The sequence below is a fragment of the Oncorhynchus nerka genome, linkage group LG2 (genome assembly GCF_034236695.1).
Source record: "Oncorhynchus nerka isolate Pitt River linkage group LG2, Oner_Uvic_2.0, whole genome shotgun sequence".
Lineage (NCBI taxonomy): Eukaryota > Metazoa > Chordata > Actinopteri > Salmoniformes > Salmonidae > Oncorhynchus > Oncorhynchus nerka.
Window position 1 is genome coordinate 6,147,499 of NC_088397.1, and position 15,405 is coordinate 6,162,903.

The window sequence follows — 15,405 nt, forward strand, 5'->3', positions numbered from 1 at the left end:
TAGTTAGCTGGCTAGCTTCAGTTGAGGGGTTCTGGATCCAAAGTAGATATAAGTACCTTAGAAGAAAATAGCTACATTGGGTGAGGCGGGTTGCAGGAGAGTATTTAGAAGTTGAGGTTTAACAAAATGTTTTAAAAGATATGCGGAAAAAAATATGTAAAAAATATTTTGAAAAAACGATATATACAAGGGACACGACACGACAAGACGTTCGACTGCTACGCCATCATGGAACACCTTTAACCGGATCACGTCGGGGTCACCATGTTAGAGTTGCGTTTTTCGAATCCGGTATCAGGAAGAATAAAAGTCAGAATCTGTCGTTAATTATCTGTAATTAAATTCAAGCAATAAATGGTAAATGCAATTTTCATATAAACGGGCTCTCTGTCCCACCTCGCAGGGCAAACAGAGAACTGACAGGATGTACGTAAACAGTTGTTCTTATACTGTGATAGACATAGTTCCAACCCGTCTGTTGGCCTATCACAGTAGAGGTTGAGCGTGGTTTTAGACTTGCTCAGCCTATCGCAGGCGCTCAGACTAGTCCTAATCTCTTGGCGCTTCTTGGAGTCCAACCTCCGTCGATGTATAGATTCTTACTGTTCTGGTATCACACCCTAGTTATAACAGTTGCTCAGTTCCTGCTATTGTGTTGTTCAGTATTTTTCCATCTCAGTTAAACCTCCTCATGATGACCACCCCTCCCTATACCTGATTAACCACAACTTTGTAAGATACAGCAAGTCACACCATGTGCTCAATATTGTCACATACAAACACAAGGACAAAGCATCTGCCGGGCTGTTATCTACAGTTTTGCAACATGCAGCAGTCTCAGCATGTTGCTCGGTCCTTGACACACACACACACACACACACACAACTGCTGTTCAAACAATTCAATCTTGCGTGATATAGTAGTGGGTTATAGAGCATAGACAGAAATCCTCACAGGGTTCGTACAGTGGCAAGTCAAATTCAAGGACTTAAGTAGTTTTTCAGGCACTAATATTTATTTACTTGAAGCCCCTTGTGAAAACCCTGAATTATAGATAAATATAGAAACAACTGAATGTGTCTGAATATTAGTATACATGTAAAGAACTGATAATCATTACATTCAGCTTCAAAACTGTAGAGCAACTGAAATGTTCTCTCTGATGAGGCACTACCTGCACTGAAGTCAGTTGATGCAGACCTCCTATGGTATCATGGAGGTCCACAAACAAACCTTTAAGGTCCATGTCTGTCTAATTCAGCACTAAGAAAATAAACCAAGAAATCCCTATTAACTTCTACCACACCCTCCCCTTCCCCCCAAAACCTTCCCACAACCCCCAATAAACTATATCGATATATCCCTTTCTGTGTTTGCAAACATTGGGGTCTATATCATGCTGAGACAATCCACCCCCAGGTTATCCAGATTATCAAAAACCATACCGACAGTAACATCTGTTACCCCCAACAACTCTGCTGCAGTTTACAAGATACTTTAAACCTGGTATTTCTGCTTTATACAATCCAAGTTGTTGATAACCTCACCAATGAAAACTATGAAGTACATTTTATTCACTATTAAAGTATCCTTTGTCACAGTGCATTTATGGGCGCAAGATTTCTGAACAGGCCTCGAAGCCATGTCAGGAATAGTAGGACTAGAGTTCTGACAGTAGGTCCTCTTACTACAGGACCAACCATGTAAGCTCCACCAAAACCTTCTAACACCTCAACAGCACTGATAAGCTTTCACTTCTTTAACCCTCTTTCCTACTGATCAACCTTTAGGCTTCAACCACTATGTCTCCCTTCTCACGTTCTTTAACAATATCATCCATGGACATAGATATTGGGACCTCAGAGATTATTACTCCCTTCAATGTAGCATCAGCTCCAGGGTCATGGCTTCTGAGCTCCATCCCATTATGATTTTCCAATTGAAGAATCTTCCCTTGCTGAAACTGACTAGCACAATATATTAACAATCTACCATTTCCAATTTTTTATTTCACCTTTAAACCAGGTAGGCTAGTTGAGAACAAGTTCTCATTTACACGGGTGAAGCCCAGTTTAACTTCACCTCTCTTTTTATGGCCTTGGTTAACCTTACATCAGAGTGTAAATGAGGCCCTGTGGTCTCCTCAAACACCATCCCAACTTTCCACTGTGACATATTATTACTCTAGCTCCCTACCAGGGGCCTCTTTAGAGTTTCTATACCACATGCGCCACTGCTTCCAGTATTATTATTTCTGTTCTTCCTGTCGTTCCACTACAGACCATTCACATACTAGGCCCTCGTTCTCACACTCCATATCAGCTTTGCTGTTAAATTAGAGATGTATAAATAAATGACTGTTGTGCTTTGTAACTACTTTAACATGTGGAACTGTTGCACTAAACATGAAAATATTGATTTGACATATAGTTTAAGATGGTAAACATTGATTTGACATACAATTTAAGATTGTAAACATTGATTTGACGTACAATTTAAGATTGTAAACATTGATTTGACATACAATTTAAGATAGTAAACATTGATTTGACTTACAATTTAAGATTGTAAACATTGATTTGACATACAATTTAAGATGGTAAACATTGATTTGACATACAATTTAAGATAGTAAACATTGATTTGACATACAATTTAAGATGGTAAACATTGTACAACTTTATGTAAACATTATCTAACTTCATATAGAACGAATTGCACTTGAAATTAACATTTATTTAAAGTTATTTTATATGCATATTCTCACTTTTTTTCTGAGACAATCACTGAATGAGTTATTGATTTCCTTATCTTTAAATGCAATACTTGATATTTTATGTATTTCTATCAAATCAAAACTGGAATGTCTACTCAAAGCAAAGGTTGTAAAAGTATACTAGACATTAATAGAATTAATCATACACATTTTGATGTTTCTGTGACAAACTGTGAATTAGTTCTTGATTTAAACAGTTTTAAATGATATTTGATAGATTATATGCTAGACTTTTATAGAATATTTTTGTTTCTGTGACAATTAATGAATTAGTTATTGATTTTTGCCATTTAAATTGATTTTTTTGCTAATTATTGTCTGAATATAAAACCAACTCATGTGATAAAAAAAACTTTATTTAAACTAGGCAAGTCAGTTAAAAAACATCTTATTTACAATGACGGCCTACTAAGGAACAGTGGATTAACTGTCTTGTTCAGGAGCAGAACGACAGATTTTTTATCTTGTCAGCTCGGGGTTTCGATCCAGCAACCCAACGCAATAACCACTAGGCTACCTGTGATGCTAGGATATTTCATATGCAGTGAGAGCTATTGTGAATAAGCCATTGCAGTTATGAAATTGTTAAAAGAATGTGCATGTTTCAAGTGTGTGCCGACTGAATATTTTTGGTATTTATTAGGATCTCCATTAGCCGCTGCAAAAGTATCAGAATTGTTCACTTCTCTCATTGACTTGTCAAACCCAGGCTTGGTCTGCTTCAAAAGCGTTCTCTGAAGTCTCGCGTTGTTACGTCTCTGGGTTTAGAAACTGGTAGTGGGGGAACAGGAAGTTCCGCGCAGACGCACATCATTCTTCACAATAAAGGAAACGTCAGAATTGAGATAACTACGTCAGAATTGAGATAACTCGAGATAACTACTTCTGTGTCCGTTTCAAATATATGATTACTGGTATGTAATAGCACGTTATAATATCGAAAGAACATGTCATAACATGCTAGGTAACAAATACGTCAAGGTATTATCACGTTTGATAAAGGTTTTATGTGTTATTTTTGTGTCAAACCGCGTGAGTTAACGTGATGACGTTTTTACAAGTCACAGTTAGAGACTGGTTTATGAGTGGATGTATATCATTTCGTTCGGGTCATTTAATTAACGATCAATTTGTTGTAGCTTTCTGGGTTCGTTTTACATGTCGTTTTTGGTTTTGTACAAAATTAACGAGCTGGTCGGATCCCACTCGGTCTGCATCAACGCACTTCAGTGCAGGCAGTGAGGTTACAGCAGAGAGAGACCATTTTACGGTTGCGCTAAATTATTAATGTAATCCGTTTTCTACATGTGTACTAATATTCAGAGACATTCTGTTGTTTCTGTCTATCTATACATGTTACTATGGTGTGAAGGAAAATGCTATTGGTTTTTGATTGGAATAATACAGTGGAGACAAGGTTATTCAGGAAAATAGTACATAGTGCTGCCTGAAACATACTACAACCTTGTACTAAATGTTTTTGAGTAATTTATGCATTCATGTGAATTCAGGAAATCTACTATAGATGAAGTGCATTTAGAGTTGTGTAGCCTAATATAAAGTGTATACTTTGTCTAATGTGAACTAATTCATGTTTTGTTGTCAATGCTTAGCAACCAGATCTATTGAAATGAGATCAGTGCTTGACTTGGACAGGAGCTCACCGGAGCTGAGTACCAGCACCTCAAATTTCTACTGTTTGAGCTCATGTTCCTCTTATAGAATATTAGCTCAACGGTATTGAGCTCCCGAACCTAAATATAAACCATATTTTTAGAGAATTAAGAAAGTGCCAGACCTGTCAAGACTAATTTTAGACTAACCTAAGTGTCCTTTTCTCTTTATTACTACAGGCCGACTCAGATTAAGTCTGAGGCCGGTAACATCAACAGTGAGGACAAACCCAGCCTGCCTCTCTCCTTCCACACTGAGTCCAAACCTACAGTCACTGGGTCCTGATTGTGACAGTGGAGCCCAGTTTGCTCTGCAGGATCCAGAGATGGCATCAGTGAAGCTGGAAGACTGCAGTCAAACACTGGAGCTGAATGCCAACATTAAAGATGAAGAAGAGGAGGAGATTGGGGAATCTGTTAGTCATGGTAAGAGCAGGTTCTGTCTATCCAAGTTTGTGTACTGGCATAGAGCAGTGATGTGGAGACACTTGCAGAAGTTGGCCTTTTTATAAACAGATTTCACGCAATTATACATCATTTTAGATGACAGGAGACTTTCGCACAATGTTTTTTAATACGTCACAAATGACAGGCTACTTTGACAAACTTAGAATCTGAGTTCAATAAAAACAACCTTGTCTTGAATCCATCAGTAGTCTAGTCCAGGTGTGAGGAGAAACACATTGTACAATATGAGGAGGAAGTTATAGTCCTAAACAAGCTTTCCAGTTTCACTGACTCACCCAATGATGTGCAGCTCACTCACCGGCCAAAAGCGTATCCCTCTCTTGCTTTACTTTGTAAAACAATGCTGTTTGCTCAATAGGCCTATTTGAAAGATAACTTGGTAACACATACAGAATAGTATTTTCTTTTCAGCAGGGTCCATTTGCTTTACAACCTGTGTTTTCCAGTGATTTGTATTAAAAATATTGTGAAAGGCCTGTTATGAGAGTTGCAGGCTCATGTCTATAACAGCACAGAGAGGGAGAGAGATCATAGAAAGTGAATCTCCTTTTAGTTCTGAGAGATACAGACGTACTTCTCTCTCACCACAGCAATGGCCACACCTTGGTCTAAATAGGCTACAATGTTGCACAAACCATAAACCTGGTTCGGCCCAACATTAATACATTCTTAGAACATCAGGCACGTTTTCACATTACGTTTTTTATGGGGCTGATAATTACAGATGAATCCAAATGTGATTACTCTGATTTGCTTTTATGAGGATTTTTTGCATCGCAAACTGAAAATATTTTTTCGCGCCGCAAGGTAGGCTACCTGATCTTTGCGAATGGGTTCCGGAACAAAAGACTACGAAACTGAGCGGATCCTCCGGAGGATCTGGCTCAAATTAAGCTCCGCCCTTCTCATATAATGAGGTCGGTCTATCCCAAGGATCCCTGAATGCACGGACGATTGCACTTTTTATAACTAAACCAAGACCGACCACAGCTGGTCGTTTCCAATGGGAACAGATGAGTCATACTGGGCAGAGCCAAGCACGAGTCAGCGAGATCCTATTGGTGTGTTCTACAACACATCTGCATATTTCTGTTCAGGAACGCCTCCTCTGTGAAGCGCTTGTGTGTAATAACTCAATTCACCTTTACGTTCCTTATAAATAACTATATACACTGCTCAAAAAAATAAAGGGAACACTAAAATAACACATCCTAGATCTGAATGAATGAAATATTCTTATTAAATACTTTTTTCTTTACATAGTTGAATGTGCTGACAACAAAATCACATAAAAATTATCAATGGAAATCAAATTTATCAACCCATGGAGGTCTGGATTTGGAGTCACACTCAAAATTAAAGTGGAAAACCACACTACAGGCTGATCCAACTTTGATGTAATGTCCTTAAAACAAGTCAAAATTAGGCTCAGTAGTGTGTGTGGCCTCCACATGCCTGTATGACCTCCCTACAATGCCTGGGCATGCTCCTGATGAGGTGGCGGATGGTCTCCTGAGGGATCTCTTCCCAGACCTGGACTAAAGCATCCGCCAACTCCTGGACAGTCTGTGGTGTAACGTGGCGTTGGTGGATGGAGCGAGACATGATGTCCCAGATGTGCTCAATTGGATCCAGGTCTGGGGAATGGGCGGGCCAGTCCATAGCATCAATGCCTTCCTCTTGCAGGCACTGCTGACACACTCCAGCCACATGAGGTCTAGCATTGTCTTGCATTAGGAGGAACCCAGGGCCAACCGCACCAGCATATGGTCTCACAAGGGGTCTGAGGATCTCATCTCGGTACCTAATGGCAGTCAGGCTACCTCTGGCGAGCACATGGAGGGCTGTGCGGCCCCCCAAAGAAATGCCACCCCACACCATGACTGACCCACCGCCAAACCGGTCATGCTGGAGGATGTTGCAGGCAGCAGAACGTTCTCCACGGCGTCTCCAGACTGTCACGTCTGTCACAAGTGCTCAGTGTGAACCTGCTTTCATCTGTGAAGAGCACAGAATTAGCTAATCTTTGTATTCCATGGCAAATGTTAAACGTTCTGCACGGTGTTGGGCTGTAAGCACAACTCCCACCTGTGGACGTCGGGCCCTCATACCACCCTCATGGAGTCTGTTTCTGACCGTTTGAGCAGACACATGCACATTTGTGGCCTGCTGGAGGTAATTTTGCAGGTCTCTCAGTGCTCCTCCTGCTCCTCCTTGCACAAAGGCGGAGGTAGCGGTCCTGCTGCTGGATTGTTGCCCTCCTACGGCCTCCTCCACGTCTCCTGATGTACTGGCCTGTCTCCTGGAAGCGCCTCCATGCTCTGGACACTACACTGACAGACACAGCAAACCTTCTTGCCACAGCTCGCATTGATGTGCCATCCTGGATGAGCTGCACTACCTGAGCCACTTGTGTGGGTTGTAGACTCCATCTCATGCTACCACTAGAGTGAAAGCACCGCCAGCATTCAAAAGTGACCAAAACATCAGCCAGGAAGCATAGGAACTGAGAAGTGGTCTGTGGTCCCCACCTGCAGAACCACTCCTTTATTGGGGGTGTCTTGCTAATTGCCTATAATTTCCACCTGTTGTCTATTCCATTTGCACAACAGAATGTGAAATGTATTGTCAATCAAGTGTTGCTTCCTAAGTGGACAGTTTGATTTCACAGAAGTGTTATTGACTTGGAGTTACATTGTGTTGTTTAAGTGTTCCCTTTATTTTTTTGAGCAGTGTATATTTATTTGCAAAGGGTAAAGTCTACAAAACTTGGTCCACTCTGTTCATAACAGCTGTTTCCTGTAGTTCACGATCATCTCCTTTGTTTTGTTGACTTTGAGTGAGAGGTTGTTTTCCTGACACCACACTCCGAGGGCCTTCATCTCCTCCCTATAGGCCGTCTCATCATTGTTGATAATCAGGCCTACCGCTGTAGTGTCGTCTGCAAACTTGATGATTGAGTTGGAAGCATGCATGGCCACACAGTCATGGGTGAGCAGGGAGTACAGGAGAGGGCTGAGAAGGCACCCTTGTGGGGCCCCAGTGTTGAGGATCAGCGGGGTGGAGATGTTGTTTCCTACCCTACCTTCACCACCTGGGAACGGCCCGTCAGAAAGTCCAGGACCCAGTTGCACAGGGCAGGGTTGAGATCCAGGGTCTCGAGCTTAATAATGAGTTTGGAGGGTACTATGATGTTAAATGCTGAGCTGTGGTCAATGAACAGCATTCTTACCTAGGTATTCCTCTTGTCCAGATGGGTTAGGACAGTCAGTGTGTAGTGTGATGGCGATTGCATCGTCTGTGGACCTATTGGGGCGGTAAGCAAATTGGAGTGGGTCTAGGGTATCAGGTAGGGTGGAGGTGATAGGATCCTTGACTCGTCTCTCAAAGCACTTCATGATGACAGAAGTGAGTGCAATAGTCATTTAGTTCAGTTACCTAGGCTTTCTTGGGAACAGGAGCAATGGTGAACATCTTGAAGCATGTGGGGACAACAGACTGGGATAGGGATTCGTTGAATATGTCCGTAAACACACCAGCCAGCTGGTCTGCGCATGCTCTGATGGATGCCGACTGAACCGGCAGCCTTGCGAGGGTTAACACATTTAAATGTTTTACTCACGTTGGCCACGGAGGAGAGCCCACAGGTTTGGTAACAGGCCGTGTCAGTTGCACTGTATTGTCCTCAAAGCGAACAAAGAGGTTGTTTAGTTTGTCTGGGACGTCCGCGACAGGGCTGGTTTCCTTTTCGTAATCCGTGATTGACTGTAGACCCTGCCACATACGTCTCGTGTTTGAATTGTGGCTCAACTTTTTCTCTATACTGACGCTTTTGTGGTTTTGATTTCCTTGTGGAGGGAATAGCTGCACTGTTTGTATTCGGTCATGTTCCCGGTCGCCTTGCCATGATTAAAAGCGGTGGTTTGCGCTTTCAGTTTTACATCAATGCTGCCATTAATCCACGGTTTCTGGTTTGGGAAGGTTTTAATCGTCACAGCGGGTACGACATCCGATGCACTTGCTAATAAACTCGCTCACTGAGTCAGCGTATACATCAATGTTGTCTGAGGCTATCCGGAACATATCCCAGTCCACATGATAGAAGCAATCTGATTGGCCAGACCAGCGTTGTATTGACCTGAGCACGGACGTTTCCTGTTTTAGTTTCTGTCTATAGGCTGGGAACAACAACATTGATTCATGGTCAGATTTGCCGAAGGCAGGGCTTTGAATGCATTGCGGAAGTTCGAGTAGCAATGATCCCGAATATTCAGAGTAAAGAAAGCGCTAGAAATATGATGTTAAAAAGATAACCTAGTTTAAACGTGCTATCTAATATCAAAAGAACATGTCATACCATGTTAGGTAACATCCATTAAAGGATTTTCACTTTTGGTAAAAAGTTTGTTATTTTTTGTGTCAATCCAAGTGAACGTGATAAACTATTTTAAAAGTCACAGCTAGAATCTTTGGGTTTGTCTGAATGGATGTACATCATTTCTTCAAGGTCATTTTAATAAAAAATCTATTTATTTGACATTTATGAGTTTTTTTGGCATGTTATTGGTTTTGTGTGATTTTCACAAGCTGTTAACATGGCTGGGCCCACTCTGTCTGCGTCAACAGATTTATCTGTTAATGTTACTATGGTGTGAACAGGAAATACAATTGATTTTTGAAGTGAAAACAAGGTTAAAACAAACTAACCTTGTCCTAAATGTTTTTGTCATTTATGCATTTAGGAAATCTACTTTTGATTAAGTTCACTTACGTTGTGTAGCGTAGCTAATTTTAAAGCGTGCACTTTGTCTAATTTGAATGAATACATGTTTTGTTGTCAATACTTATCTACCTCATCTATTGAAATGAGATGGACAGGAGCTGATTACCGGCACCTCAAATTTATACTGCTTGAGCTCATGTTCCTCTTCTAGAATATTAGCTCAACAGTATTGTGGAGCTCCTGCATCTAAATATAAACAGTACCGGAACCTATTTCAGTCCAAGTTAAGCACTGAAATAGATCATTGATCAAGGAGAAATAATAATATAGACAAACCTTTTTTGTCTGTTACTCGTTGTTACTACAGGACGACTAGAATTAAGTCTGAAGCCGGTAACATCCACAGTGAGGACAAACCCAGCCTGCCTCTCTCCTTCCACACTGAGTCCAAACCTACAGTCACTAGGTCCTGATTGTGACAGTGGAGCCCAGTTTGCACTGCAGGGTCCAGAGATGGCAGTGAAGCTGGAAGACTGCAGTCAAACACTGGAACTGAATGTCAACATTAAAGATGAAGAAGAGGAGGAGAAGATTGGGAAATCTGTTTCTCATGGTAAGAGCTGGTTGTAATTTAACTAAGTTTGTGTTATTCATTCCAACTTCCCACTGTGCATGAAAAGTTGCAGTAGAACTGTTTCAATGAAAATGTAGATGTTATTTCATGCTACTGAGATGTGCATGGTTTGACACCAGTATTGCCAGCATTTGTTTTATTAACTGAGCTATCTGGAGTGATCAGAGAGTAGACTAAAGAAGGGAAGTTGACAAGCTGCCAGTGTTTTAAAGTTCTATGAAATGAGTCTGTGTAGTTACTAACCCTTGTGATAGTGAGTGGAGGATGACACACCCCTTTTTAGCTTTCATCTCTTACCCACTTTTAGAATAGTTTAATTCCACTGTATTGTACAGCCTACTGATATGAATACATATGTCACCCAGTACAGCCAGAAGAGGACTGGCCACCCCTTTGGGCCTGTTTCTTCCAAGGTTCCTGCTTTCTAGGGAGTTTTTCCAGACCACTGTGCTTCTATATCTGCATTTTTTGCTCTTTAGGGGTTTTAGTCTGGGTTTCTATAAAGCACTTTGTGACAACTGATGATGTAAAAAGGGATTCATAATATACATTTGATTGACATGTATATCACACCAACTGACTGGTTCTTCTGATGTTGTTCACACAGGAGACCATGTTGAGACATTCTCTACATCCAGAGAGCAACAGCAGGAAGATCACAGAGCTAAGAGGTCTCACCACTGCCCACATTGTGAGGAGACTTTCCCAATTCTATCAAAGCTAAAAATACACCTAAAAATACACACAGGAGATAATCCGTATTCCTGTACTGACTGTGGGAAGAGATTCACAACATCAAGGAATCTGACAGTTCATCAGAGTGTGCACAATGGAGTGAAGCCTTACTCCTGCTCTGACTGTGGGAAGAGTTTTTCTCGAATGAACTTCTTAAAAACACATACACGTAGACATACAGGACTGAAGCCTTACTCCTGCTCTGAATGTGTAAAATTCTTCACAACATCAGCTGAGCTAAAAGTTCATCAGAGAATTCACACAGGAGAGAAGCCTTACTCCTGCTCTGACTGTGGAAAGATTTTCTCTCAACTTGGCCCCTTAAAAAGACATGAACGTATACATACAGGAGTGAAGCCTTACTCCTGCTCTGACTGTTTAAAATGCTTCACAACATCAGCTGAGCTAAAAATTCACCAGAGAACACACACAGGAGAGAAGCCTTACTCTTGCTCTGACTGTGGAAAGACTTTCTCTCAACTTGGCCCCTTAAAAAGACATGAACGTATACACACAGGAGAGAAGCCTTACTCCTGCTCTGACTGTGGAAATTGCTTCACAACATCAGGTCAGCTAGAAGTTCATCAGAGAACACACACAGGAGAGAAACCTTACTCCTGCTCTGACTGTGGAAAGAGTTTCTCTCTATTGTTTAACTTAAAAACACATGAACGTATACATACAGGAGTGAAGCCTTTCTCCTGCTCTGACTGTGTAAAATGCTTCACAACATCAACTGACCTAAAAGTTCACCAGAGAACACACACAGGAGAGAAGCCTTACTCTTGCTCTGACTGTGGAAAGACTTTCTCTCAACTGGGCACTTTAAAACAACATGAACGTATACACACAGGAGAGAAGCCTTACTCTTGCTCTGACTGTGGAAAGAGTTTCTCTCAACTGGGCCCCTTAAAAAGCCATGAACTTATACATACAGGAGTGAAGCCTTTCTCCTGCTCTGACTGTTTAAAATGCTTCACAACATCAGCTGAGCTAAAAGTTCACCAGAGAACACACACAGGAGAGAAGCCTTACTCCTGCTCTGACTGTGGAAAAAGTTTCTCTCAACTGATTCTCTTAAAAAGACATGGACGTATACATACAAGAGTGAAGCCTTACTCCTGCTCTGATTGTATAAAATGCTTCACAACATCAGGTCAGCTAAAAGTTCATCAGAGAACACACACAGGAGAGAAGCCTTTCTCCTGCTCTGACTGTGGAAAGAGTTTCTCTCTACTGTGCAACTTAAAAACACATGAACGTGTACATACAGGAGAGAAGCCTTACTCCTGCTCTGACTGTGGAAAGAGTTTCTCTCTACTGTGCAACTTAAAAACGCATGAACGTATACATACAGGAGTTATTCCTCACCACTGATCTGACTCTAGAAACTGTTTTAAAACAACAGCTGAGCTAAAAGGTCATCAGAGACAGACACGGGAGAGGAACCTGACTTCTGCTCTTAATGTGGCAAGAGTAACTCAAGTAAAAGTGAAAGTCACCAAGTAGAATACCACTTGAGTAAAAGTATTTGGTTTTAAATATACTTAAGTATCAAAACTAAAAGTATGAATCATTTCAAATTCCTTAAATTAACCTCTACGGGATGGGTGTTCCTAAAACAGGACAGTTGCTAATGTGACTATAATGACATTGTATTCAACAGCTAACTTTCTGGGACATAGACATGTCTTTTATATGGGCAAAAAGATTAACAAGAATTTAAGCAAACTTCAGTGTCAAATTAACAGTAGCTATTACAGTGAAAAAATACCATGCTAGTGTTTGAGTAAAGTGTAAAACAACAACTTATCACTGCAACTGGTTTGATACATTCAAACCAGTTGATTTGTCATCCTTAGGGTCCCAGAGATCAAATGTAGCATAGTTTTTTGTTTGATAAAATCCATTTTTATGTTCAAATGTAGCAACTGGTTCTACATTTTGAACCCCTGTTGTCTCTGGCTCCACACCAACCATCTAGCTTAGTGTATAAGCTAATGATCCATCATGACATTCCTGTCCGTGTGTAAACTTAAATGTTTTATTACCATAGCATTTTTATATGTTCTCTATAGTTTTGTACATCAATGTATCAATTGACCAATTCAGGACATTTGGGGAAACTCCTGGCAGACTTGATACAGTGCAGTAATGTAATTCTTCACTGGATCAGTCAAACTTTTCACACACTGCTGCCATCTGGTAGCCAAAATCTGAATTACACCTAGACTCCTTTCTTGCATTTCAAAGATGATAGAAAATAATAAATAATAATGATAAGTAGGGATCAGAGGCAGTAGGGATGACCAGGGATGTTATCTTGATAAGTGTGGGAATTTGACCATTTTCTGTCCTGGTAATCATATAAAATGTAACTAGTATTTTTGGGTGTCTGGGAAAATATATGGAGTAAAAAGTAAAATTTGGGCGGGGGAATTTGGTGAAATAAAAGTAAAAATTGTCAAGTACAGATACACCAAAACTTAAGTAAAAGTGATTTAAAGAACTACTTAAGTACTTTACACCACTGCATGTATCCATTCCGTGTGTCAGCATTGCAGGCTAGTGGTGTGATGGTTGGGGTGTGTTTTCAGGGCACACATTGGGCCCCTTGATAAAAGATGAGCAATGTTTGAATGCCACAGGATATCTAAACATCATGGCCAATCAGGTGCCTCCCTTCATGGCAGTAGTTTATCCCTCCCACAAGGCTTGTCCAGGAATGGTTCCAATAACATTACATAATAGAATAGCTCGTTCCATCTCCTCCCACAGATGCACAATTACAGTGAATTCAGTGTAATGTTATTGGAACCATTCCTGGACAAGCCTTGTGGCATAATCCTGCTGAAGAAAACAACTTGCAGATGGATACACTGCTACGATGAAGGGAGGCACCTGATTGCCAATGATGTTTAGATATCCTGTAGCATTCAAACATTACTCAACTCCCCCCCAATGTGTGCCCTGAAAACACACCCCAACCATCACACCACCACCCTGCAATGCTGACACAAGTCATGGATGCAGGCAGTGTAAAGTATTTAAGTAAAAATTATTTAAATAACTACTTATATTTGACTACATTCCTAAAGAAAATAATGCACTTTTTACTCCCTGACACCCAAACGTACTTGTTACATTTTTTAAATGATTAGCAGGACAGAAAATGGTCCAATTCATGTACTTATCAAGAGAACATCCCTGGTCCTCCCTACTGCCTCTGATCTGGCAGACTCACTAAACACAAATGCTTCGTTTGTAAATGATGTCGGAGTGTTGGAGTCCGTAATATTAAAAAACAAGACAATTGTGTAAGGAATTTGAAATGATTCACTTTTACTTTTGATTCTTAAGTATATTTACAACCAAATACTTTTAGACTTTTACTCAAGTAGTATTTTACTGAGTAACTCACTTTTACTTGTGTCATTTTCTATTAAGGTTTCATTACTTTCACTCAGTCTGACAGTTAGGTACTTTTTCCACCACTGGATGTATGTCCTTGTGGTTTCCTCCCCCAGTCCTCCCATCAGCATGAAACAGCAGGAACAGGGATTCATCAGACCAGGCAACAGTTTTACAATTTTCAGTATCCAGTGTTTTCATTCCTTAGCCCACCTGGGTTCACCTGGTCAGTCTGTCATGGAAAGAGCAGGTGTCCTTAATGTTTTTTTTTTACAATAGAGTGTTCTACGCTTCATTTGATCCAATTCAATGTTGCCAATTACATTTACATTACATTTAAGTCATTTAGCAGACGCTCTTATCCAGAGCGACTTACAAATTGGTGCATTCACCTTATGACATCCAGTGGAACAGTAGCGCATCTAAATCTTTTAAGGGGGGTGAGAGGGATTACTTTATCCTATCCTAGGTATTCCTTAAAGAGGTGGGGTTTCAGGTGTCTCCGGAAGGTGGTGATTGACTCCGCTGTCCTGGCGTCGTGAGGGAGTTTGTTCCACCATTGGGGGGCCAGAGCAGCGAACAGTTTTGACTGGGCTGAGCGGGAACTGTACTTCCTCAGTGGTAGGGAGGCGAGCAGGCCAGAGGTGGATGAACGCAGTGCCCTTGTTTGGGTGTAGGGCCTGATCAGAGCCTGGAGGTACTGAGGTGCCGTTCCCCTCACAGCTCCGTAGGCAAGCACCATGGTCTTGTAGCGGATGCGAGCTTCAACTGGAAGCCAGTGGAGAGAGCGGAGGAGCGGGGTGACGTGAGAGAACTTGGGAAGGTTGAACACCAGACGGGCTGCGGCGTTCTGGATGAGTTGTAGGGGTTTAATGGCACAGGCAGGGAGCCCAGCCAACAGCGAGTTGCAGTAATCCAGACGGGAGATGACGAGTGCCTGGATTAGGACCTGCGCCGCTTCCTGTGTGAGGCAGGGTCGTACTCT

The 15,405-nt window shown here is 41.3% G+C and overlaps 1 protein-coding gene across 1 annotated transcript; it reads left to right on the forward strand.

The window, feature by feature from the left end:
- Positions 1–10,002: 10,002 nt before the first annotated feature.
- LOC135573369 (zinc finger protein 271-like) lies at positions 10,003–13,961 on the forward strand. Its single transcript, XM_065022470.1, has 2 exons — positions 10,003–10,253; positions 10,882–13,961. The coding sequence occupies exons 1-2, from the start codon at positions 10,154–10,156 to the stop codon at positions 12,384–12,386; spliced, it is 1,605 nt and encodes a 534-aa protein (XP_064878542.1). The 5' UTR covers positions 10,003–10,153; the 3' UTR covers positions 12,387–13,961.
- The last annotated feature ends 1,444 nt before the right edge of the window (positions 13,962–15,405 follow it).